This window comes from Gnatocerus cornutus, chromosome 2 (genome assembly GCF_029298725.1).
Source record: "Gnatocerus cornutus isolate USDA-ARS CGAHR chromosome 2, icGnaCorn1.1, whole genome shotgun sequence".
NCBI lineage: Eukaryota > Metazoa > Arthropoda > Insecta > Coleoptera > Tenebrionidae > Gnatocerus > Gnatocerus cornutus.
Genome location: NC_142234.1, coordinates 2974385 through 3001166, shown reverse-complemented (window position 1 = coordinate 3001166; position 26782 = coordinate 2974385). Strand labels below are relative to the sequence as shown.

Genomic DNA, 26782 nt, shown 5'->3' with positions numbered 1-26782 from the left:
ACATCTGCAGTCCAAAAATTTTTGTAAATTTTTGTAAACCTGTGTTATCAAAAGATGAGTTATCTGTTTACGTTGTCATCATCGATTAAATTATCATGAAAACATGTCTTTCCCACACTTAGATTTATGCGGACTAAAAAACATGACAATCTCTCTTAATTTCAGATTATCGTTTCAATTTGCTTTATCTGATTCTCTTTATGGAGTGATTTTTCTATATTCAAATAAAAGTCTTTAGTGTATTCCAAATATGAATAAAATATTTCTTCCAAAGTAATATTATAGTATTCTCTAATTTCTTGAGCTGTTTTTGTATTTGTATTTAATAATTTTTATATAATTAGGGATTTAAAATTACGAACACCCAATAAAATCCTTATTGTTTTTTTTTAATTATTTGGTGAAACCTATATAATATCTTTTGTTATTATTTTTTTTATATTTTATATATTTTTTTTATATAAGAATTTGAGTCGATTGTTGAATGATCAGTTGGAAGTAAATAGAAACAAAAAACATTTCTGTAGAAGATGTTTAAACTACTCCGCTAGAACTGAAGATGCTTTAAAGAAACATCAAAATGTGTGCTTTAGTAATGAACCATGTGTTCCGAACATGCCTGAAGATAATATATTAAAATTTAAAAATATTCAAAGAATGTTAAGACATCCGTATGTAATTTATTCTGATTTTGAATCTATTCTGAAACCTATTCATACATGCGAACCAAATCCTGAATCATCATATACTCATAAAACACAATTTCATATTCCCTGTGGTCATGGATTATACATTAAGAGTGCTTATAATAATATTGGTAACCCATTGGAAATTTACAGAGGAGAGGAAAGTGATAAATGTTTTATAAAAAGAATAACTGAATATGCCAGAACAATATACAAGTTATTAAAAGAAAATAAACCCATAAAAGATATCGAACTAGAAGAATATAAAAAAACAAAAATTTGTTACCTTTGTGAAAATGTGTTTTCTATAGAAAACCCAAAAGTAAGAGATCATGATCACTACACTGGAAAATATAGAGGAGCTGCTTGTAGAAAATGCAATTTGAAATATAGACAACCATTGTTTATTCCAATTTTGTTTCATAATTGAAGCGCTTACGATTGTCATTTGTTTATAAAAAATCTAGGAGAAGATAAAAGTCAATTGAAATTAATACCTAATAACGAAGAGAAATATATTTCTTTCAGTAAAATTTTAAGAATGGATGATAATGGATATATCGAACTGAGATTTATCGATTCATTTAGATTTTTAGCAAGTAGCCTAGACAATTTGTCATCTAATCTGGAATCAAGTCAGTTGAGAGAAATAATTAAATACTTTTCAAATCATGAATTAGATGTGTTATTTAGGAAAGAAAAAAGCAAGATAATTAGAAAAGGAATACATGGATTCTTTTGAGAAATTTTCTGAAACAAAACTTCCATCAATAGATAAATTTTATTCTTCGCCCACAAAAGAAGGAATTTCTCAAGAAGAATTCAAACATGCAGTGAAAGTATGGAAATATTTTAAAATTGAAAACTTGGGTGAATGGCATGATTTATACTTAAAACTAGATGTTTTGCTATTAACTGATGTATTTGAAAATTTTAGAGATTTATGTTTAGAAAAGAGTTATGGACTGGATCCTGTTTGGTATTATACAACTCCGGGGTTAGCTTGGGACTGTATGCTCAAATATACTTCAGTGAAGTTGGAATTATTAACTGATTATGAAATGTATTTGTTTTTTGAAAACGGAATTAGAGGAGGTATTTCACAGTGTAGTAACAGGTATTCGCAGGCAGATGAAAATACTCAGATTATCGATGCTAATAATCTATATGGATGGGCTTTATCTCAGAGATTACCAGAAAAAAACTTTAAATGGTTGACTTGTGATGAAATTAAAAATGTTGATGGTATACTGTTATCAGATAGTGATACCGGTTATGTTTTAGAAGTTGATTTAGCATTCCCTGTAGACTTGGCTATTCATAACAAATTCAATGACTTGCCTTTGGCTCCGGAAAATAGAATTTCCCCGGGCGGAAAAGTAGAAAAACTACTTTGTCATTTCTATGATAAGAAAAATTATATAATTCATTACAAAACATTAAAACTTTACAAAAGTTTAGGTATTAGAATAACAAAGGTTCACAGAGGTATAAAATTTACTCAGTCAAATTTCATAGCACCATATGTAAAATTTAATACTGAACAAAGACAGAAGGCGAAAAATGATTTTGAAAAAGATTTCTGGAAACTAATGGTTAATGCACCATATGGTAAGTCTGTGCAATCTGTTAGAAACCAACAAAATATTAAATTATATTGTGATGAAGAAAAATTACAAAAAGCGATAAACAAACCTAATTTTAAACACAACTATATTTAGCAAACACCTGGCAGCAGTTCACAATTATAAAACCAAAGTATTGTTTAATAAACCAATTTACATTGGGCAAGCCGTATTAGATTTATCGAAATTATTAATGTATAACTTCCATTACAATGTAATTAAAAAAGAATTTAATGAAAAAATAAAACTTCTTTATGGAGATACCGACAGTTTCATATATGAGATTAAAATGGCTGATTTCTATGAATTTATGAAAAACAAACCCGACTATTTTGATACATCTGATTATCCAAAGGACCATCCATTATATTCTGATAAAAATAAGAAAGTAATAGGGAAATTCAAAGATGAATTGAATGGTATTAAGATATTAGAATACATAGGTTTAAGGTCAAAAATGTACAGTTACAGAACTGAAACGTGTGTTTCAAAAACATTAAAAGGTATCAAGAAAGCAGTATTGAAGAAAGAAATAAGTTTTGAAGATTACAAAAATTGCTTATTCAATCAAACTGAATACTTCCATAGACAGAGAGTGATTAGGAGTCATAAACATGATATTTTTACTGAAGAAGTAAAGAAAAAGTCTCTAAGTTGGAAAGATGATAAAAGATATCTTTTACCTAATTCTACAGATACATTAGCTTATGGACACGTATTAGTATCATCATAGGTACGTTCATGGACACTGTTGAACTATTTTTTATTAGCGTTGAAGTAATAAATTAAGAAAACAATAATAACAATTACGATAATAAACGTAAGAATAAAAATAATAATTTTTAATTTATCAACTTGTTGAATAAGACTTGAAAACTTTTTTCCGAATTTTGGATATTCTTCATTGAATATATTTAAATTCTTGAATACAGTACTTTCCATTTAATTTACAATTTTTGAGTTTTTTCATTTGTTGCTCTCATATTTTTAGTATGTCTTTCAAATATTTTGAGAGTTCTTTTCTTTACATCATCGATGTTTGATGGTATTACTACTGTTTTGTTTGTTAATTCTGCTAATTTCTTAGGATCATAATTATTGTAGTTGTCTAATTTATATTCCAATTCATCGATTTTATTATTAGCGGATTCTAGTTCACAGTCTGTCATAATTAATTGTTCAAGGAATAAATTAGCTGTTTTTCTTGCAATATATTTATCTACTACTTCTTGTTTGAAACCGACTATTTTTGCTCCATCTTCTAATCTGTCTATTTCAGTAATAATAGGTTTTAAATCTTTTTTCCATTTTTCTTTCTCATCGTTGGGAATGTATGAAACTAGTTTGTCCATTTATGATTGAAAAGTTTCTAAAGATTTACTAATTAATTTATGTGCTTCTTCATCTAAACTTATATTTTTACGACTACCTGCTTTATGTTCTACATTATCGAATATTTTTTTATTTTTTATTTTATTTTTTCTCTCTTTTGTTCCCAATTGTTCCGATTTGTTCTCTTTTGTCCCGGATTGTTCCCGTTTGTTCTCATTTGTTCTCGTTTTACATGCAATCTTAATTCCATCTGAATTTAGTCCCATATTTAGAGAATTTCTAGAAATATTTTTAGATTTGCAAAATTCTGTCTTTGTTAGTTTTTTATTTACAGTCGAATTGAGATATTCAATGGCAAAATTACGATTTCTCATTTGAGTTACTTCATTGATATTTTTTGGTATATTTATTTTTTTATCTTGGGTAAAAGATTTGTAACTGTTTTTAAATTGTTGGAGTTCAGATGGTTGTCTTGTTTTTAATGGTGTATAATATTCTGCTACAATTTTGTTCTCTTTAGTATTGGTCATTTTTTTATTTATTGTAAAAAATTTATTTTGAATCTTTTTAAATCATTTTGAACGGAACTTTGTTAATATTTTTTTACTCATACAGATTACAGATAAAAAAATTCGTTGAATATAAAATTTTTTTCAGGTAGATCTGATGGAGGGCTCCTCATCCTCATCAAAGCGCAAAAAAGTCGAAAGTAAACCTGTCTATTCAGACCAAGTAAAACCAGACATATTATTGTATCACACGGTAACATGGTATTACATTTTTGTTATAGGAATTACTTGGATTAAATTTAATGGATGATGTAACATCTTTGGACACTTCCGGAGGCTCAAATGAAAGTGAAGACGTAAGTAACTTGCTTCGAACAAATGTACAATTTGTTTTATGTTCAAATTCATGGAAATTACAATTTGTTATGTTTTTTCAGGATCCTGACTTGGTTTTTGAAGTTCTTCGTTGGACATCGACTTTTGTGGACAAGTCTATGTTTATTAAATGCGTTATGAAGGATGCACATAGAATACTTCTCACTGCGCCGCCCAGATTTGGCAAGACTATGGCTTGCAATCTGCTGGAGAAGTTTTTTGAAATTGTCAGCAGTGAAGAAAAGTCGGAGAAATATAAACTTTTCCAGGATCTCAGAATTTACAAATGCACTGAAGAATGCATAGAGAATCATGATTGTGAAAGTAAAAGACTTTTTCGCAAGCATTGCGGACAGCATCCAGTAATTTTTCTTGATTTTGCACAATTATCAGTAAAGTCATATAGCCAATTTTTGGAGAGTCTTAGAACAATGATAATGGAGCTGTTTAGAAAATATAAAACATGTTTAATTCATAAAGATGGTGAAAAATTCAGCTGGTCAAGTAACGATATGGGAGAACTGGATATTGAACCTTTCTTGTGCTATTTGAAATATGCCCATTATGATGATCATTGGAAAGAGGCAATAGATCGTAACACAGCAGAACTATACATAATGGTGGCTTTTAAATATTTGATCGAGGTTTTGTCGGTCCACTATCAAACAAAACAAACCCATAAGAAAATTATTATATTGATTGACGAGTTCGACGCACCTTTTATGAAAATGTTATTTGGTGAAAACTCATCAGACCAACAGATTATGTTTTTCATACGAGACCTAATGCGTCTTTTATGCAAAGATAGGATGTCAGCACAATTTGTTCAACGAGTAATAATTTTTTCTGTCACTGCATTAGGCGGTATGATTTCATTAGGAGCTAACAATGTGGAACGTAGAACATTCTTGGACAAGGATTATGATTATTATAAATTCTTTGGATTTACCAGAGAAGAAGTAAACGCTTTAGTTAACAACTGTGTCAAAGAAGAAAGTCAAAGAGAAAAAGCTCTTGATGAAATTACTCTTTGGTATAACAATTACACTGTATTGGGAGATGAAGGCATAACTATTTCTAATCCTGTGTCTATTGTCAAGTATTTACGGAAGCTCGTACGAAAAAGTTATTGGGTTGAATCGGTTGGAACCAAATATATCTGCCAACTATTTAAATTCGAAAAATTGCGGGAGAAGGTGTTTCCAGCCGTTAGAGACAATGAAAAAATTTCCATCGAAACAAAAACTATAGAGTTGAACGATATTTGTAATCTGAAATCATTATGTGAATCAATTTTTAATTGTATCGAACCAGAGCAGGTAGACTTAGCTCTTCAGTTCCTCACAGAATGTGGGTACTTTAACGTTGTTGCCAAGAATGGTGACAATTGGACATTACAAATTCCGAATCTAGAATTGAAAAAAGTATTTACAGACAAACTTCACCTGGCTTTGGTAAAATTTAAAACTAACCTGTTTACTGTAGAACAACAAGAGTCATTTGTGAATGCATTAAAGTCTTTAGGAAGTGGAGAGAAGCATGAACCTATGAAATATGTTGCGTTTAAAAAATCTGTGGAAAATTTGTATACCGACCGAGAATTACCAAAAGCTCATTTTCACTTTCACTGTGACCTTTGGATGTTAATTTCTAGTTGTGGGAAGTTGGATTGCTTTTCAGAATTTGCAATCAAAAAGGGATGCTCACCCAAGCTTGATTTAATTATTATTTCAAAATGTGCAGTAATTATAATTGAACTGAAGCGGCATAAACAAGATTCTGCAAAGAAGGCCCTAAAACAGTGTCTACGGAAAAAATACTATGAAGCATTTGAACTTGAAGGAAATGAAAGAAAGGGTTTAAAGAAAATTTTAATTGGTCTTCATCTCTCTGATGATCGTAAAGTTAGCATCAGGTATTTAGAAAATTTTGAGAAAAAAACACTGCAAGATGAACCAAACATAGAAACAATTGTAGAGGATAGCTATGAATGTTAAAATCATTGTCTCTGTTAGTTATGTACCCTGTTTTATTTTATGTGCATTTCGCTGATTTTAAGGTAGTTTGAGAATCTGTAAATTGTAATGGAAAATAATCTCATTTTTTTGCCCTTAATCTTTGATTAAATTATACATTTCTACTTGAGTATTTTTTAATATTTCATTAAACCGGGACTTACGACTTTATGTTAGTTGGTACATAATATTTGATATGGTAAGAAAATAAGTTGAAAAAAAACCAAACTATTATTATTTATATGTTCAATGAAAATTATAACTAAATATAAACAATTCTCTTAATTACAACAAAAGAAAATCTACCTTTTTAATATCACAAAATAAGAAAATCAATTTTAGTTAGTAGTTGTGTTACAAAAACAAATTATATAATTATAAAGCAAACAAACTAATTTTTCGTTCGTGTCGTTACTTTGGTGTAATAATAATTTATTTTTTCTACTCCCATAGTAGTAAGTAACTAGGCAAGAACCCTGTCGTTTGTTGATTAGTAACTATGACATTATGAAACATGCATGTAATATGTAGATATATGTATGTATTTTCATTATACGGAACTAACTCACGTGACTTTAGTAACTTTTCGACTGTGAAACCAACGTTTTAGTTCCACTGTTTTCCTAGTGTAACCATGCCATTTTTAAGGTTAGAGTTTTCAGATGTCACTAATCTGACAAATTTCAAAGAACTAGTCAATTATTTTATTTATCAGTTATTTCACTTATTATAATAATGGTTAGCTATGGGCTCTTGGGTCTAGGGGAGAAAGAGTTGTCCCATAATGTTGAAATTTTGCACACATGTTTTCCTGGGCCCCAATATACCGTAAAAAAAAATCAACCCCAAATTCCAAAATTTAAGGGTGGCATGTTAGGGGTAGGGGGTTGAAAACAACAAAAAGTTGAGTTTTTTATTTTTTTTTGAACTCTTCAAGTGCTTCAAAGCCCTTATGTCAAATTTGGCGTTTCTAGGGGGATTATGGGACTCACAATAAATTTATTAAAATTTAACGAAATTCTCAAAATTATGGATAAGGACTTGATTTGTAACGGATAAACTAGCTCAAAAATTTTGAAAAAATTCACGAACACATTGGAGAAAAACTAAAAAAAAAATATGCCATAAATTTTGCCCATTATTAAGGGGGTGCATTGGGGTGAAGGGGTTGTTTTTTTTAAGAAAACAAATGTAATTACCACACGTTTTCGACGTCAGCCAAAGGCATCTAATCTGAAAATCTCGTATTTTTTGCTCAAAGTTTACAATTTATCCAGATAAGGGGGTTTTGTAAAAGCGCATCCTGGAACTCGGCGGCGGTTAATAAGTGTCAAGTTTACCACGATAAAAACGTTCAAAAATTCTGAAAAAATTCAGATGTGCTAGGTTGATTGAGCTGATAAGGAAAAAAAATACTCCACAATTTTAGGCCTCCAGGAAGGGGGTGAAATGGGGTGAGGGGTAGTTTTTCTCAACTAAATCGAAAAAGTAACCAGCACGTTATTTTGCTTTTTAATAGCAGGATCTCCCTACAAAATTTCGGAATTTTTCACCCAAGAGTGGACTTTGAAAATAAATCTCCCGAAATCTGCCGCCTATGGGCTATTGGGTCTAGCCCTGTTAGAGTAGTTCGAAAATTCTGAAAAAATTCAGGTGTGTAAGGTTGCTTGAACTGATGAAGAAAAAAAATACTCTATAATTTTAGGCTTCCAGGAAGGGGGTGGAATGGGGTAAAGGGTGTTGTTTTTTTAAGTTAAACGTAAAAGTGTCCTATACATAGAATCACCCTGTTTTGAGAAGATTTACATGAAAAGGTGGTATTTTTTCGTTAAACAACTTCGGGCAGAAAATACTGGTTTTGTGACAAATTTGCAGATGTCCGACGGCATTTGTCTGCCAGTTGTATTAATGTGATATTGTGAGCAAAACAAAGAAAAGAGTACCTCTATGTATTATGGAACGTTTGAAAAAGTAGAAAAAAACGGGGACGTTTTATGAATAAGCAATAATCCTTGAATTGGTAAGTTTGAGTACTCTTAGGAAATGAGAATGTGCTTCTTTTTATACTAATGTAATGGATATGGTCTCCTTGAAACTTTAACCCTTATTTGCAGCCTGCGACGTTTTGAAAAAATTACTAATACTGAGCGTAGGGTTACTAATACCAACCCTACCACAGATTATATTCGTCTCGCCACCAGCAGCCGTCAGAAGAAAAGAAAACCGCTTCATGTGAATCTGTAAAAATGGAAACGGCGACATGGGTGTCAAAACAAAGTAACAAACGTTTGGATTTATCTCTCGTATCCGATGTACCCCCTAACATCAGCTTGGGTTGTGATTGTTTAAACAAAATAAACGGGTTTTCCACTGGCAACTCAGAATGCACTTGTGTATTGTATGTTGCGTGCTTTGAGTCTCACCCTCAATACAGCTCATAAAATCGGTAGAAAAGTATAAAAATGACAAATAATTCGACAGATATTTTATCACGAAAGGGTCTTTCGGTGTTAAAGTACTCGTTTATGTACAATGCATAAATCTTCTCAAATTTGCCATAGAGCTCCACAATTTTCACAAATTATAACCTTGAAAGGTGCGATTTAAATGAGGAGTTTACCTCCTTTCAATGTATGTATACAAGTGGCCCAGAACTCATGGCCTAGAAAGTAATAATAATAATTAATAGTATTCGAACAAGAACGAAAAACTGAGAGACAATTCCGAAAGCTTTTACATAGATAGAACGAAGGTAAAATAAAAATCATTTCAATTTCCAGGACCGTAATTAAAGGACCGTAATGTCATTCTGACAATTGAACAACAGTAGTTTCTATTTAACGTATCCTAGCAATGAAAAGAAACTCCTCGCAATCCTTAGTTATCGTAGGTTTAGCAATAGTGATTGGCTAGGGCATTTTTTGTTTTCAAATTTAGGTTTCGTATGTCTGTCTCCATCTGCCTGATTTCTCTAAGTCTCGAGTTCTGGGAGACACCTGTTTACAGAAAAAAGGCAACAATTGTAAACCAAAAATTATCAAGTTAAGACAAAAAACGGTAGCGGCGGCAGATTTCGGGAGATTTATTTTCAAAATCCACTCTTGGGGTTGAAACAAACTTTGTTGAAAAATTACGAAATTTTGTAGGGAGATCCTGCGATTAAAAACCAAAATAACGTGCTAGTTACTTTTTCGATTTAATTGAGAAAAACTACCCCTTACCCCATGTCACCTCCTTCCTGGAGGCCTAAAATTGTGGAGTATTTTTTTTCTTCATTAGCTCAGTCAACCTAGTATACCTGAATTTTTTCAGAATTTTCGAACTACTCTAACATGGCTAGACCCAATAGCCCATAGGCGGCAGATTTCGGGAGATTTATTTTCAAAGTCCACTCTTGGGGTTGAAACAAAGTTGGGTGAAAAATTACGAAATTTTGTATGGAGATCCTGCTATTAAAAAGCGAAATAACGTGCTAGTTACTTTTTCGATTTATTTGACAAAAACTACCCCTTGTCCCATTTCACCCCCTTCCTGAAGGCCTACAATTGTGGAGAATTTTTTTTCTTCATTAGCTCAGACAATCTAGTATACCTGATTTTTTTCATAATTTTCTGACGTCTCTAACAGGGCTAGACCCAACAGCCCACAGGTGGCCGATTTCGAAAGATTATTTTCCAAGTCCACTTTTGGGGTTGAAACAAATCTTGGAGAAAAAAATATGAAATTTTAGAGGAGGATTCTGTTAGTAGAAACCAAAATAACGGGCAAGTAATTTTTTCATTTTGTTCGAAAAAAACCACCCCTCACCCCATTTCACCCCTTTCCTGAAGGCCTAAAATTGTGAAGTATTTTTTTTCCTTATCAGCTCAATCAACCTAGCACATCTGAATTTTTTCAGAATTTTTGAACGTTTTTATCGTGGTAAACTTGACACATTAATCGCCGCCAAGTTCCAGGATGCGCTTTTACAAAACCCCCTTATCTGGATAAATTGTAAACTTTGAGCAAAAAATACGAGATTTTCAGATTAGATGCCTTTGGCTGACGTCGAAAACGTGTGGTAATTACATTTTTCTTTTCTTAAAAAAAACAACCCCTTCACCCCAATGCACCCCCTTAATAATGGGCAAAATTTATGGCATATTTTTTTTCTAGTTTATTTTGATCTCCAATGTGTTCGTGAATTTTTTCAAAATTTTTGAGCTAGTCTATCCGCTACAAATCAAGTCCTTATCCATAATTTTGACAATTTCGTTAAATTTTAATAAATTTATTGTGAGTCCCATAATACCTCTAGAAACGCCAAATTTGACGTAAGGGCTTTGGAGCACTTGGAGAGTTCAAAAAAAAATAAAAAACTCAACTTTTTGTTGTTTTCAACCCCCTACCCCTAACATGCCACCCTTAAATTTTGTAATTTGGGGTTGATTTTTTTTTACGTCATATTGGGGCCCAGGAAAACATGTGTGCAAAATTTCAACATTATGGGACAACTCTTTCTACCCTAGACCCAAGAGCCCATAGCTAACCTCGATGTGTGCTCTGTTTACGATCGTTACTTTGTTCTACGTTTGTGTTTTTTGTAGCTTTCAAAAGTCAATAAACTTACTAACCCCAAAATTCAATTTGTCGACAATGTCAGTGGCGCCCTCCTCGGCAAAAAAATGCGTTTTCTCGGAAACATTCTTGATACGGGGAAATGAGATTTTGCACAGGCCGTAGATATACAGCAGGTCGTGGTTTGAAACTTTGCTAAAACTTTCCCCCACAATTGTGAGATACCGCTGCGGTCGCTGCAAATGTAAGGTCACTAGATCAAAGTGTCTGTTTTATAAGGTACCGCCATTAGTTTTCAGTGCGCAATTCAAGAGAGACAGACATAGTCCATAAAGCAATGGGTTAGAACGAGACGCAAGATTCTAGGGAATTGTCATAAAATTGTTGACGTAAAATTTGTCATTAACAAAATTTAAGATTATCTTCAAATTATTTGTCCAAAATACACTTTAATAAATAAATCGTGGGTACAAAAAGAAAATTGGTTCCAACATTATAACAGACTATGTGAATACGTAAGAGGTGAGCGAACCGACATTAGAACCTATTCCATTTTAGCACGTTAAGGAGGTGCAACACTCAGAAACGGTCTCGGACTTCAAGCACTGTCTTTTCTAATCTCCAACGATTCGACTTGTATGCAGTAACGCCCTAATTAGAATATGCTATTAGCACATATTGTAGCTTCTCCCGACGATGTAGTAACAATGATGAGATGTTAAAGTAACTGAGAGAAAGCATTGCACAAATGGAAGTAGCAAATACATGAGCAGAAAATGAAGTACATGAGATATTTTAAAGGGGCTATTAAGAAGAAAGAATCTACAAGTTTGAAGAAGTAGACATGTTTAAGATCTTGAATGAGTTTATGCAAAACAGCTGCAACAAAATGAATATCAAGAACAAATATTAAGGTTATGTTAAAATTAATTACTTAAATCACCCTGAAATACAAAATTACATCTATTTTTAACACTACAGGAGACCATTTGAATACGTAAGGAGTAAACTAACATTTCGATCAATTCCATTGAAGTGCGAATAATGTATTTTAGTGCTTTGTTCGAGTTCTTGAGCCTCCAGCGTTGTATTTGGCAGTGTTTCAACGATTCGACGTGTATACAGTAAGAGCATAAATGTAATTTGTTAGAAATACTTTATGTATTGTGTACTTTAGCGAGAATGTAGAATTATCATATCTAAAGAAAAACTGAGAGCAATGGAACATGGAAAATAGAAGGGGCACATATAGTGAGGAAATAAATGAGCAGTATATGAAATAGTCAAAAGAAGAATTCTGAAACAACAACTACAAATGCAATCAAGAAGAAGTAAAGAATGTGGAAAGAAATTCAAGAACTTAAGGATGAACAACACTGTATGCAGATTGTTGCAATGAAACCTTGAAATTTTTATATAAAGTAACAAGAACCAAGTGCAAGTTTATAAATGAATAATGAGACTGATATTAGTCATAAGTGTGAGTAAAACAATAAGATGGTGTAGAGGAACTGCTCAGTAGGTGAGAAATATATGTATTCACTAAGAACTGGGGTAGCAGTAGTTAAGAGACATCAAAGTTTAATTGGTTAATTTTGGGTGTTTATTTATTTCAACACTTTTTTTGATTGTATCGATATAAAGTGGGATATTAATTCTACGTTTACCGTTCTTGATTAAATGAATAAAACACGATTATAAATGTATTAACTTGGGAACATGAAATATTTTGTAGTGAAGACAAAAGAACTAATAAATCCAATGAGCACTGAAAATGCCCGATAATAAACCTTCTATTAAAAGTAAATTAATTGATGGAATGTTAGAAATGGGATCAAGACATTTCAGGTAAAATGAAGATTCAACGATGTATCCAAAAACGAAAGAAATAGTGCAGCATATAACTTAAATACATTAATTTTAATCAATCTTTTATTCTACATTTTCTCTATGAATGTATAGCTGTGAGTTAGCCCCCATGCGCTTAAGGACGTTCGTACGCCACATTAAACTATAGAACCAGTTTTGCATATCTTATGTATATTTCATGTCCCATTGCATTTTGCCATTCATTATGAGGAAGTAGCAGCGGCTTCAAACAAACCATCTTCTGCCGCTGATGTTGAAAGCGATGGTGTGTCTTCCTCATGAGACTGTGTATCTGCACTGTTCAAGTGATGAGTGCAATGATTGTGTCTTGTCCACCTGCTAGTTTATGAGGCCCCGCTGTTACATTAAGGATAGCAGTCAGTTGGTCCTACAACACATTTTGAGAACGTTTACCGTTGAGGCCGATATACTTACACTTTACAATATCATTGCTTGTGTTTTAGGCATTTGAAATAATATTTCTGTCCATAACGCAGGTTTTGTGATGTACCACATGTGAGTGGTCTTTCTTCTTCCATTTTCTTGCCCATAGATTTGATTTTCAACTCATATTAACAATAAGATGAACGAGTTATTCGCCTGAATGCAAGAAGTTCATGTTGGTATTGGGGCTATTAAAACACAAAAGCGATTGAAGACAAATTGGGGGAACATTATTTAAATTTAGTTCACGGAATTCGTAAACTAACAGGTACAAAATTCCATAACCTTATAAGAAGTACTCAAGGGTTCATATACAAAAACTAACTTTAGTATTCCCCCAATACGTACTGCTTAACCAATGTCACAATGATTGTCGGCTTCGATAGGGCTTCCATCTACCTTCTATTTGGAGTTTTCTGAAATTAGTGGAAAGTCGTCGTACATAAAACGTCAAATAGTATTTACTTACGGCGGAGGAAACGAATACACCATAACGATTCGTGTTGAGAAATCGCACATTTAAACCATTTTATTACAAACGATATTTGACAAGAATTGACAGTTCATAAAGCAATGTGTCCACACAAACAACACAAAATTTAGTGCGCATGTAGAGATAGACAGAAGATATTGTTGTCTTTCATTTTGTCACTAACAGCGGTACCTTATAAAACAGACACTTTGATCTAGTGACCTTATGCAAATGCCACGTGAATGATTCTAATGGTTCTGATTGGCCGAACTGGTTGCTAGGAGCATTGAGTCGTTATGGTTGTTACAAACTTACAAACTGCGCAGACAAATGTGTGGTGTTGTCAATAGTAATACCATGAGTAGGTGAATATTCGTGATAATTTAGACGATTTATTAGCTAAACGAAATTTATGTTGCTATGAAAATACCACGAGTTGCGTAGCAACGAGTGGTATTTTCTAAGAGCAACATAAATTGAGTTTGCTAATAAAAGTCTAAATTATCACAGAATATTCATCCTACGAATTGTATTTTGCACGACTATTCCATGCATACAGTAGTAATAATAATAATAATTTCGTCAGCGGAATTATTAGCAAAACGACTCATTTTTAAACGTCAAAAAATTAATTTGCTTATGTAACCATGGTTGACAACACCAGCATCGTGCTAAGGCTTGCCGCGATAATACCATGGTAGATCTCAAATCTGATTGGATGTTAACTTATAAGCATGGAATAGTCACATTAACATTCTCCAAAACGTTCAAATCAGTTGTAAATGCGAGCCCAAGAATTGATTTAACACTAATTGAAGCCAGAGGACATCAATTTTCTACATTAAGTACATCAGGTCCAGGTACCATCATCAGCTATAAAGAACAAACAAACTGAACTGTTTTCATCAGGAATGAACAAGTTCTCCATTAACAAAATATCGAAGATAATATGCCAGGAAAGAAAGGTATACTAAAATAATGATTCCCTAAACCGAGTTAACACATTCAATTATCTAGGAATAAACAAGAGATTCTCTTGTCCAGATGAACAGGCACAAAATGGAAGGATGAACGCTCAAAATAAAGGACAATGTAAAGTTTTGAGATGTGGACTTATACATAGATGGATAGACCAGAGTTCTAGCGAAAAATCGCCAAGAAGAATGAATAACGAAACCGATAATCAATCAACAGGAAGAAACTGGAAAATGTTGTCTGTGAATGGATCACACCGGGGGAAAACTAATCGTTTGCAAGATTGGCTGTTCCCAACATACATAAAACTATTCAAGAACATCAGTTAAATTGCAGTGTACGTACTACTAAGAAATAAAAATTACAACAGCGATTTTTGGGTTATTTGATCTTAAGTGAAACTACAATAAAAATAATAGTAATACTAATCGTAATCATAGAGTAAACACATATAGAGGAATCGTCCAATGTTAAATTTTGTAACAAAACGAACCCACCAACATCCAGGGGCGACACTAAATCCGCCTAGCGAACAATGTTAACAACTAAATTGAAATGATGAAATTCAGAGACCTCTAGGGTACAATGTTTCGTAACCAAAAGCTCAGTACGACTTACGTTGACGTCATTTCAATGTCTACAATGTTGGCTGTTTGTTTATAGAATTAAATTCACGTAACCAAAACAAAACCGCAACTCGAGCACATCGATACAGTTGGATCAAGCAGTTTAATTTAAAATTTTTTAATTAGTTTTATTTAATTTAATTAATTAATTCAATCAATTAAAGGGATACTAACTTTATGGCGTGATAATAAAGAGACATATTCATATCTGCTTACAAGTCGTCTCAATCAAGACCCGTTGGAAAATTTGTTTTCCCAAATTAGGCAAAAGAGAGGATTCGATCCAAATCCTTCAACAAAACATTTTCGGCTTGCACTACAAACTATAATTTCATTGTCTTTAAATAAATCTACTGAAAGCTCTAACTGTGAAAACGATGAAGATGTTTACATGTTCAAATCAGATAACTTTGACAGTAAAACAATTGAAAGTGATTTTGAAGAATATTCTCAGGAGTCGGAAATAAATATTTCCACACATTTTTCATCTTCATCGTCTTCCGAATCTCATAATAAAGATGAAACTATCAATATTCCAAATTTAGAAACCTGCTCAGTTAATTATTTAGCTGGTTTTGTAATACAACGGTCTATAGAAAAATTTAAATGCAATAATTGCAGAACTAAATTAACACTGGCTAATGAACAAGAGATTGATTCTAATGAATTGCTTATACTTGATAGAGACTACAGTGACAGTTTGATCAAATATCTCACTAGGCCCCGGATCGAGACTTATCAAATTATTAAAAAAATGTTAAAAATCTTATCACCAAGTTACAAGCAGAGAACCTCATTTATCAAATATTAAAGGATTTTTAAAAAATAAAATAAATTGTGACAATTCCATCAGACAATGGTTGACAGGTTTATTTAGTTGCTTAGAACATAGGACATTTTTAGTGAATAAGCTTTTAAATACCAAGTTGTTCAGTATTTCTAAATCGTGTAGTGAAACAGATGCAAAACAAGTCCAACGTAAAATTAAGAATGTTACTCATAAATAACATTTTGTAAATTCATTCATAATTAAGTGTTTATATATTTTTTAAGATATAGATAATTAGGTTTGTTTAGTTCGTACACGAAATAAATTATTATAAACGTAAAAGCAAGAATGTTTTACCATCGATCAAAAAATATGATTTGTGTAATTTAGTCTAGTTACTTTATGTATACGATATAATATAATTCAATGTAGTATTGAAAGTGTATGTATTCCAAAAAGTTGAAATAAAAATTGTTATATTATGTGATTTGATTTTAGTTCCCTTTATAAGTAGAGAGAAAGATTTTTGTAGTGCTTTTCAGCTTATCAAATAATTTTGTTTAAAAAAGAAACGAAAACAATCCTGCAATAAAACCGATACCAGGAATTGAATCGTCAGCATATTATTCGATAAACGCTTTTCCGATTTTTGATTCGATAAACGCTTTTCTATCTTTGTTTAGTACCGTCCTTTTTTGGGTTTGCTACCGAACTATTACAGATAACTGTAACGGTACTATTTTTTAAGCTACCCACTGGCAGGTTGATGCACTTCCTTAGGCACAAAATTGTCAAGTTTGCAAAAGTTGGCTCGTTACAAATCTCCCATAAGCATGATTCCTCTATATGTGTTTCATATCTCCTTGGTATCGTTCTAACCCATTGATTTATGGACTATGTCTGTCTCTCTTGAATTGCGCACTGAAAACTAACAGCGGTACCTTATAAAACAGACACTTTGATCTAGTGACCTTAATCATACAAATGCGCCACTGCTCTCTGTAGGAACCCTGTCGAATTAAATGACACGAACCGTTATGACGTCACATTCCCTCTCGCCTCCCGTAACGGCACTCACCCATACTTGGCAACTCGCTCAGACCTACAGATTTAGGGACTTTGAGTGAATTTAAACGCTTTAATTTCACTAGTAAATCATGAACTCTTCTTGACGCTTACTATCGAGTTATTAATAGTTATTTATTATACAAGCGTCTAAAAAGAATGTTTAACAAGCAGTCACCTTGACTGAATGACTGCAAGTTAAACATTCATTTTAGGCGCGCGTGTAATACAAACTTTTATTCAATTTTGACAACCCTAAGCCCCAAAAATAGTGATTCAAAGTTTACATTCGAGAAACGTCAGAACTGACAGCTACCAAATATTTTTTTTTCTAAAATGGACCAATCCCGCGCCAATATTTCCAGGAGCATTTATTTTTCTTAGGTTTGCAGCAGACAAACCGTCAACCTGCCGTCAACGTTGACAATTTAGATTTTGGTTTTGATAAACCATGATAAATCGATCAATACACTATGATTTCTTGTTGTTCTTGGCTTAATAATTCATCGGAGAAAAACTTTTTGGATGCAAGAGAACCATTATGATCATGATCAACATCTTTGCTCTCTTGGCTCCCTTGCGCTCCGGTAACCTCAAAACGTCACACCTGTCAAACTGACTGAAATTGGATTTGGCTACTTCGAATTTTTTTCCCGAACATTTTGCAAATGCCAACTACCCTAAAATTCCCTAGATTTCAAAATCAAGTTTTTTCGTTTAAAATAAGGCAAAATAGAAAAAACTGCGTATGATACTTGTTCATAAAGCATTTTGCCGCACTTGCTACTTTATGACACTCCTCGCTGCGCTCGTCGTTTCTTAAAAAAGGTGCGTGCGGCAAAATGTTCATTATGAAACGCGTTTCATAATATACTATTTTATTTAGCTTGTGGATTCAAATTTTTATACCGCTAGCGGATAAATCAAAGCTTTAGTGGTCTACTAACAGCAAAATTAACGTCTGTTTAAATGTCAAAATTGAATAAAGTCAATTTAAATAGTCAAAATGGAATAAAAAGTATTAACAAAAAAATTTTTCCTAATTTGTATCTTAAACATTCCCAAGTTGCTATGGAAACAAAGCTATTCCGTATCGAAATGGATATTCTAGCACTGAAAACGAATTGGAAAATAGCGAAAATAGCTCTGTTACAAGAACAAATTAGGAAAAATAATATAAAAACCTCGTTCATAAGGCCATTTAGGCACTCATCCATTATTGGGAGCGCGCATAAACGCCGGTGGCGCCCTTGTCAGGCAAAACTGTTCTCCTTTTACATATACACAAGATTATTTTTGTACAGGTTAAAGTTGTTTACAACTCAATAGTGTTGTATTTAAACAACAAATAGTTAAATTCGTAAAATGCAGCCAACGAAAATAGGCTCCGAATGTGTTAGTTTTACAAATTGTTGCATAGTGTGATGTCACAACAATTATTCAAACACCCATAAAAACACAAAATTTTATAGTTTTCCGTACAGACCACATGAACAAGACCGGCGAAAACAATGGATAAATGCCGTTAAGAGAAATACGTAAGTGAAATTTTGAAAAGACGAGTTCAACTAACTTCAATAATTGTTAACATTTATAGGTTTAACAGCAAATGCGCTTGGGCACCCAAACCCTATTCGAGAATTTGCAGTCAGCATAGTAATGTAATGATTAATGTTCCAAAATTTGTAAATTCAAGTACTCAATTCAAGTCTAATGATGTTGAAAAATCGTTTTTATTTGAATGTGAATATTATGGTAATAATGAAATTGCAACATCATGCAACATACCTGTAAATAACAATTTCAAAAGTTACGTAAATAAATGCATTGGTCCAAATAAGGAAGAAGATGTATGTGCAGGCTTTTCTTCTACAAAAACTGATGAACAAATAACTAGGTTGAAATACTTGAAATATTTTGTCATTACTAAGTATTACAACACATGGAAATGACAAAATTTGTCTTAAAGATAAGTTATTAATATTTTTAATGAAAATGAAACTTGGAATTTCCTATTCTGCAGTAGGAGTGTTGTTTGGAGTTCATAGATATACTATTCAAAGAATATTCATCGCACTATTGGAGGAACTAGCACAGAAGATAAAAAATTATGTTTTTTGGCCTAGCAGAGAAATTGTGTCAAGAACAATGCCAGAAGTTTTTAAAATCAAATAGCCCAATTGTCGTGTTATCTTTGACTGTTCAGAAATACGAATTCAACAACCAGGACCTGTAGATCATTGCATTTATACTTATTCACATTACAAAGGCGCTTTTACTGCTAAATTCTTAATTGGAATAACTCCATGTGGATTCATATCATTTATATCTGATTGTTATGGTGGTGGTTCTAGTGATGGTTTTATAACTAACTCTTGCGGAATCCTAGAACTTTTGGAAAAAAGCCGTTCTTTGTTAACCTACAATAAAACTTCTTTAGAATGTCAGTAACCAAAAAATGTTGTAACAAACCTCAAGTTCCACGGAGTACTTGGCCTTTATAAGTGAAAATTCTGAGAAATTTCGCTCTAAAACGTTAAGAACGTGACCGACTCGAACCAATGCATTCCCCTTTTCAGTTTCAGATCCAAAATGAAGTTTCCATACCTAATAAATATCTAAAACACTACTTAAACACCACAAAAACACACAAACAATCACAAAAACATTACAATCGTACACCAACCAGTGACGATTTATATGTAAATATTTCAGCTGTCACTTGTAGGGGGCGCTATATTTAAAATTCGTGCCTAAAAAATTGCCTTATGAAACTCGGTGTTTTAACATACTATACTTTCAGGAAGAAACACTTATATACCAGAGCTCAATACTGTCGGTCCACTCATTAAAAAGTTAAGTTGGCAGTAACCCCTAGCGATTTTTATCCGTAACAGTTGGCAGCGAAAGCGCTTTACCTTGACGCAACTGTGGCATGCGTAGAAGTTAATCGTCTCACGCAAGATTGCCAAAACTTGTTAAATCTCTATTGAAACCTCTCTTTTTCAACAAATTTTTAATTAATTATTGATTAATACATTCAACTTTGACAACGTGTTAACCTTAAAAATCGCCACCTTCAATTTTCCCCTAATTTTCTTCCTAAAGAATTAAAAGCCTGATTTACACCCAAGAATTTTAGAAAATTTACCCAGGAGAGTGGACTGATAGCAATCAGGTGGACTTTAGATTCTGACGCATCATTAGTTTGCTTCGTTTTCTATTAAACAATACTTAATAATTACCGCATCCACGTCCTTACAATGAGTAAGAACAAATTTGTTTGAATTGTCTTCTTTCATAGGCATGATGCTAAAAAGAGTCTTTAAATAAAAATTTATAAACTGTAAGACAATTTTATCTGAATAAATTAATAAAGTAGGAAGATTTTGTTTATTTTTCGATCCCACCAAAATATACCAAATAAATAAAAATGTGGAGATTTAATAACTTGCTAAGGTCAAAGGTGAAGATCAGCATCTAGTCAACAATAAAGAACTTGGCTATGCTAAAACGAGTTCTGTGGGAAAACCAATCGCATGAATTTATAACAACAAGCATCAATCTCAACACGTACACATCATGAAAAGCAGAGGCTTTTTAAATTTTGCTTGTGGTCTTACAACTATTTTTATAGTTCTCTATAATGTTGCACGCAGTTTCGAAGATCAAAGTAAGTAAACATTAGATTATAATTTAATTTAAATGAACTGCCTGCCTTATTAGTCCCACTGGTTTCAAGCAGCTTCTTCAATAATTAATTTTTTCAGCTTCTTTAAATACCAAAGATTTCAACGCCAACAAAGTTGTAACATTTTGAGTAAGAACATTAAACACTACATATTTATGAATTCTATTTTTAGTTTAAAAGAGATGTCCTAAAAAACACATTCATCAGAGAGCCTTATAACTCCAACGACCAATCAAGATTTATTGAAGTAGTCTTTGTGGTAGATAACAGAATATACCAAGAATTAAACAACAGCACAGATCAAGTAGAAAAATATTGTAAAGACATAGTCAATGTTGTAAACGGGGTAGATTCTTGCACTATTTTTACTAGTTTTAAACGTTGCAACTTCAGATCTACTCTTCACTCAACATCTTCGTATTTTTATCAGACGTTGTAATTTGGAAGGAACGTGACGAAATCGAGACAACTGAAGATGGCGCTTTTACATTAAAGCAGTTCTTGGATTACCGTCGTGGACATTTACTTTTGAAGCATCCTAATGATTTCAGTCAACTGATAACGTGAGTTATGCTTATCAATATACACGTCGTTGAAGTTGGCGTCATTTTATCGAATTCACTTTCGCCACAGCCTCAATAACGCGCGGTCACGCGCTTTTCACATGCGAATTTCCACCGATCTTCTTGCTTTTTCCACACAGTTTTTGACAAAATGACACTGTAATGACCTTCTGTCTTATCTTCAATCAATATTCTGCGTCTACATGTGAACAAAGGGGTAAAACTCAACCCTTAACCTAACTAGATTATCATTATTCATTTCAACCTTCAATAGTAATGTAGCCTCATGAATTTAACATCAAAAATTCACAAATAAATCACTTAGTAATCTCCCATGTCGCCTATATTTCCACCACTCGTCAGAGGGCGGCAATCTCAACCTCTCAAACACCGCTTCCGACTGTTTGGAAAAATCCGCAATGCATAGCCTCATGAATTTGACATCAAAAAATTACGAATAAATCACTTAGTAATCCCCCATATCGCTTATACTCGCACCACCCGTCAAAGGGTTGAAGAATTTTTATTTTGAATTTAATAAATTTGAAATTTGAAAAATTAAATTAAATGAAAATTAATATCTTCTAAGTTATGAAAAAAAAAATATGGGTGCCAATTTAAAATAAGAAAGTTGAGTATCGCCCAAAAGATACTAAGACATTTAGAAAATTTTTAAAATTATCAGTTTATAGGAAATTAAAAACCATTTAATTTGTTTTTTAAATTTTTGAAATCGGTTCATAAAGAAAAATTCTACAACGCCTGCCGTTTTTAAGAAATCACCCTGTATGTTTTGAATACCCCCCTAATTATCTAATTAGTCAAGGCTCGGAGTTGCGTCGACACGTAGGTACAGTTCACCCAACGATTACGTGCAGTTATGGCTTTGACTTTTTAAATCGTTTACAGCTACTTTACCGCAAACCCCCATAAACATAAACATTCTCTGGTGGTTAGATCTGAACCGGAATACACATTTTTACCCAGCTGGTCAGTCTTACAAATCGAAACAATAAAATTCTTCAAAATACGTCTAGCCTAGCGGTTCATTTCAATGCAGATAAGACCTAACCACTTGAGGACGATTATGTTTATGAAGGTTTGCGGTAAAATCGCTGTAAACGGTTTAAAAAGTCAAAGCCACAACCGCACTAGATCGTTTGGTGAACTGCAATGGAAAATCCTGGGTGGTGTCTACCCTACACAGGATAATTTACTTGGAATTTGTAATTTCCATTTGTGGCATTTTGAAACGTCTTGCGCATTTTGTCATTTAGCACCTATTAGGCATGAAAATGTAATGTTTAGTTTCGTGACGGAACCATTTAATTTCTTTTGATTTAATTTAATTTTCCTAGCTTTTTATTTGATTTACAATATGAAATGTACTTGGCTACATAATAAGTCGGCCCGCCATTTTGTCTACGATGTTTTCAAATGAAATAACATTTCTTCAGATCCTACTTGATTAGCAGACTTTCAAAGTGCAGTTTATCCATCTTTCACAAATTGATGATATATTGGCGCCATTTTGTTTTTTTACGAAATTCTCTTCCATTCCAGTCGTGAAATTTGTGTGCAAATAGAACATATTTTTCCTGAATTTATTGCCACATGTTTAAAAATGCAAGTTATTTCTTAAAGAAGCTGCCGATTTTAATTATTTCTAAAAATATGCTTATTTCTAAGAATATGCAATTAAGGACAAACTGCATTTTGAAAGCCTGCTCCTCATTTGTAAAATGTATCTCCTGTAAAGTCTGCAAATCTAAAATAGAGAAGCTGTATTCTGGGTTGCCAGATAAAAAAACTTTTTATTTTGTTTAAATAAAACGTTACTCTTTGAGAGTTAGTAAAGCTATTTCAGATATAAAACATTATTCAGTAATTTTTTTTAAATTTTTTGATACCAATGACGTTATGTTAAATTTTTAATTTATCACATTTACAGAATGTGAATATACAGGGTCCGGCAACACTTGGGTCCACCCCTAAAATCATAATTGACAAAGCTCTAGAAGCTGACAAAAATTTGTTTTTTATCACGGTTTGGTTGGCGTCGCGACGCCTAAGAAGTATAATTTTCAGCGATTTTTGAGTTTTTGCGGAAATATTCGCGAATTCAATTTTTTTTAACATAACTGTGATACAAATATCTGAGTTTTTATTTTAAGTCTAATGCAAATTGTGTTTAAAATTTGTGAAAAAAACGTTGTTTTATCAAGCTAGTTTTCAAAATTATGACAGCGCAGCGGCAAACTACGTTTACACCAAAATTTCACAAGTGACTTTATTCACTCTTATAAAGGTTATTTTTGATTAACACGGGCATGTTGCACTTTATGAACACCAGAAATCGTTAATTAACATCGACAAAGCGACAATTTCACCAAGTAAGACTTTTGCTACAATCTAAAGCGAGCCAAAGGATAGATGTCAATTGTGACACAAGATGTTGACAGATGGGTGTAAACGTAGTTCCCAATGTTGACGTAATGAAATTGGAAACTAACTTGATAAAACAGCATTTTTTTCTCAAATTTTGAAGACAATTTGCATTGAATCTAAAATAACAACTGAGATATTTTTAACACATTTATATCGAAAAAAAATTAAATTAGGGGTTGATATCACAAAACCTCACAATTACCTAAAAATTAGATTTTTAAGGCGTCGCGACGCCAAAAATATTAGTGATAAAAATCAAATTTTTGCATCAGCTTCTAGAGCTTGGTCAACTGTGAGCGTATGCAAATTTTCAAAATTTTTTCTTTAAAATTAAAGACGATTTTAGGGGTGGACCTTGTATAAAGGGTGCTAGATTTCTACCCTTTGACGGTGACGACAAATCCATATGTAAATTAATACACGATTTATTTATACATTTTTTTTATATTATTTTGAACGGGCTACATTGAGCCGGATACTGTAGAAAGGGGGTTATGATTGCCACCCTCTCAAAGGTAGTAGGAGTATACGCAATATCTGGGATTACTAAGTGATTTATTTGTGAATTTTTGATGTCAAATTCATGAGGCTACATACTATTGAAGGTTGAAATGAATAATGATAATCTAGTTAGGTTAAGGGTTGAGTTTTACCCCTTTGTTCATATGTAGAAGCAGAATATTGATTGAAGATGAGGCAGAAGGTCATTACGGTGTCATTTTGTCAAAAACTGTGTGGAAAAAGCAAGAAGATCGGTGGAAATTCGGCGAAAGTGAATCCGGTAAAATGACGCCAACTTCAACTACGTTCAATACACCATCAACCTACTTTTCTCCTTATTAGGAAGCAAAAATTTGCGAACGGTGTCGTTGGAAAAGTCCTTAACCGCGTCATCTGTTCTACTGACTACTCAGGCGGTGTTGTTTCTGACGTTTCCACTGAAATATCCCTTATGGGTACTGCTGTAGCACACAACTTAGCTCACACTCTTGGTGTTCTACATGACACCCCTAACTGTACGTGTGCAGAATCAAAATGCATCATGTCAACTTCTTACTCTTTGATTCCACTAACGCAATGGTCGTCATGCAGTAGGAACGCCATCAAACTTTCATTCGCAACAGGTTTAGATCACTGCTTGAAAAACACGCCAAGAGCGATTTTCCGTGGCTCTGTCTGTGGGAACGGCTTTGTAGAAGACGACGAACAGTGCGATTGTGGTCTTCCTGAGTTCTGTGACAACAAATGTTGCAACGCGACGACGTGCTTGTTGAACGAAGATGCGAAATGCGCCACTGGAAAGTGTTGCGACTTACAGGTACCAAATCTCTGGAGTTTGCTCTAACTTTCTTAGTCTTGCAGTTTGAAATTGCCGGGACTTGTCTGTCGTACCGCAGCGAACGAATGCGATCTTCCAGAGTACTGCACTGGAACTAGCGAACACTGCCCTGGTAATTTCTATAAGTTAGATGGAGAAATTTGCGGAAATGGTATTGGGTACTGCTTCAAGGGCCAATGCGGGACTCATTCTCACCAGTGCAAACTGCTTTGGGGAAAATACAGCCATACAGGTCTTGAGAAGTGCTTCGATCACAATGTCAAAGGAACGCGATTTGGAAACTGCGGGTACGACTTCATCACGAAGTCTTACTCAAAATGCGATCAAGAGTATGTAAAAAATGTTTTTATTTGTTTTAATCTAGGTGTTCAACAGAGACATCTTGTGTGGGCGACTTCATTGCCAACACGCAAATGACGCTCTACAGTACGGGATGGAAAGTACCGCTATAGTTTCGCAAAGCTTCATTGAATCCAATGGTTCTATTCTTCCTTGTAGACATGTCACCGTTGATTTTGGTCCAGACAGCGTAGATCTTGGTTTGGTACCAGACGGTGCCAATTGTGGACCAGAAAAAGTAACGAAAAAAGAGGTTTTTACAATTCACCACAGACATATTAACTTTTGTTTTTAGATGTGTGTTAAACAAAAATGCGTATCTGTGGCTTCTGTGCAAGAAAATCGGACGTGTCCTAATAATTGTTACAACAACGGTTACTGCAACAATTTAGGACACTGTCATTGTGATGTTGGTTACGTGCTTCCGGATTGTCGGTTTGTGGCACCTGGAGGATCTGTTGATAGTGGGCCGGCGTATTTGTATCCAACTAACAACTTGTTATAACAGAAGGATCGCTGAAACTTTTACGAAAAAAAATCTCTTTTATTTCGCCTCACGATTCCCAAATAACATGTATTTCTTTCTTCAGTCTTTCTCATTGTTGGTTGCATCGCCTGCTTGTTAGCGGACTTCTAGTATACCTCTATCAAGCAGGCTGCATCGGCAGCATTGGTTGCATCACAATTGAAAATTATTTATAATGTCACTTATGTCAACGACGTTTCAGTTGCAAAGTGTCCAAATTTATAATTTTCAGGTTTCAAAAATCACAACTAGAACAGTTTATTTCTCAAAACTTACTTTGTTTCATGTTTGAGGTTAACTACAAATGTCAGTTGAAAAATCTAAACCCACATTTGTAATGAGCGGCAAATTTCTTTGACATTTCATACCCTTGATGCTAGAAACATTTATAAACACTTTGTAATATAAAATTTCATGATTATGCAAGTTGTTAAGCAAAAGTGAACGCGAAATACTTATTTTACAAATATCTCTGAGCAATTTTACTTCAGAAATAACTTTTCATTGTTGACTAGTGAGTGTTTTTATAATTTTTTCTTGTGGTATCGACCTCAGCA

The 26782-nt window shown here is 33.2% G+C and overlaps 2 protein-coding genes and 3 long non-coding RNA genes across 7 annotated transcripts; 4 read left to right on the top strand and 1 right to left on the bottom strand.

The window, feature by feature from the left end:
• The first annotated feature begins 4282 nt into the window (after window positions 1-4282).
• LOC148178160 (uncharacterized) lies at window positions 4283-6667 on the top strand. Its single transcript, XM_088030755.1, has 3 exons — window positions 4283-4375; window positions 4434-4508; window positions 4590-6667. Exons 1-3 carry the CDS (start codon window positions 4310-4312, stop codon window positions 6522-6524), a joined length of 2076 nt encoding a protein of 691 aa, XP_087886881.1. The 5' UTR covers window positions 4283-4309; the 3' UTR covers window positions 6525-6667.
• A 4912-nt stretch (window positions 6668-11579) lies between these two features.
• On the top strand, window positions 11580-12693 carry LOC148178159 (uncharacterized). 2 transcript variants are annotated; one of them, XR_015769648.1, is made up of 5 exons: window positions 11580-11735; window positions 11784-12013; window positions 12081-12096; window positions 12155-12223; window positions 12277-12693. It is a non-coding gene; the product is annotated as an uncharacterized LOC148178159 (long non-coding RNA). The 2 variants fall into 2 exon arrangements; XR_015769647.1 differs by having other exon boundaries at window positions 12081-12223.
• Window positions 12694-13154: 461 nt separating this feature from the next.
• LOC148178158 (uncharacterized) lies at window positions 13155-14090 on the bottom strand. The gene is made up of 3 exons (XR_015769607.1): window positions 13882-14090; window positions 13761-13828; window positions 13155-13600 (listed from the first exon to the last, which is right to left on the bottom strand). It is a non-coding gene; the product is annotated as an uncharacterized LOC148178158 (long non-coding RNA).
• Window positions 14091-14578: 488 nt separating this feature from the next.
• LOC148178157 (uncharacterized) lies at window positions 14579-15232 on the top strand. Its single transcript, XR_015769606.1, has 2 exons — window positions 14579-14849; window positions 14902-15232. It is a non-coding gene; the product is annotated as an uncharacterized LOC148178157 (long non-coding RNA).
• Window positions 15233-20791: 5559 nt separating this feature from the next.
• On the top strand, window positions 20792-26314 carry LOC148178156 (disintegrin and metalloproteinase domain-containing protein 12-like). 2 transcript variants are annotated; one of them, XM_088029696.1, is made up of 8 exons: window positions 20792-20992; window positions 21090-21127; window positions 21183-21356; window positions 21404-21573; window positions 24865-25339; window positions 25376-25689; window positions 25736-25937; window positions 25995-26314. In XM_088029696.1, exons 1-8 carry the CDS (start codon window positions 20902-20904, stop codon window positions 26202-26204), a joined length of 1674 nt encoding a protein of 557 aa, XP_087885822.1. In that variant the 5' UTR covers window positions 20792-20901; the 3' UTR covers window positions 26205-26314. The 2 variants fall into 2 exon arrangements, with proteins under 2 accessions (XP_087885822.1, XP_087885823.1); XM_088029697.1 differs by having other exon boundaries at window positions 20793-20992; window positions 21090-21124.
• Window positions 26315-26782: the final 468 nt, after the last annotated feature.

Excerpts from the sequence above, each read along its gene's own strand:
- LOC148178156 (XM_088029696.1), top strand. The coding sequence starts at position 20,902 with ATGAAAAGCAGAGGCTTTTTAAATTTTGCTTGTGGTCTTACAACTATT. Across the intron at positions 21,357-21,403 it reads TAGTCAATGTTGTAAACGGG|ATCTACTCTTCACTCAACAT; the intron begins GTAGATTCTTGC and ends TTGCAACTTCAG. Across the intron at positions 25,340-25,375 it reads GAAAGTGTTGCGACTTACAG|TCTTGCAGTTTGAAATTGCC; the intron begins GTACCAAATCTC and ends TAACTTTCTTAG.
- LOC148178160 (XM_088030755.1), top strand. The coding sequence starts at position 4,310 with ATGGAGGGCTCCTCATCCTCATCAAAGCGCAAAAAAGTCGAAAGTAAA. Across the intron at positions 4,376-4,433 it reads AACCTGTCTATTCAGACCAA|GAATTACTTGGATTAAATTT; the intron begins GTAAAACCAGAC and ends TTTTTGTTATAG. Across the intron at positions 4,509-4,589 it reads GCTCAAATGAAAGTGAAGAC|GATCCTGACTTGGTTTTTGA; the intron begins GTAAGTAACTTG and ends ATGTTTTTTCAG.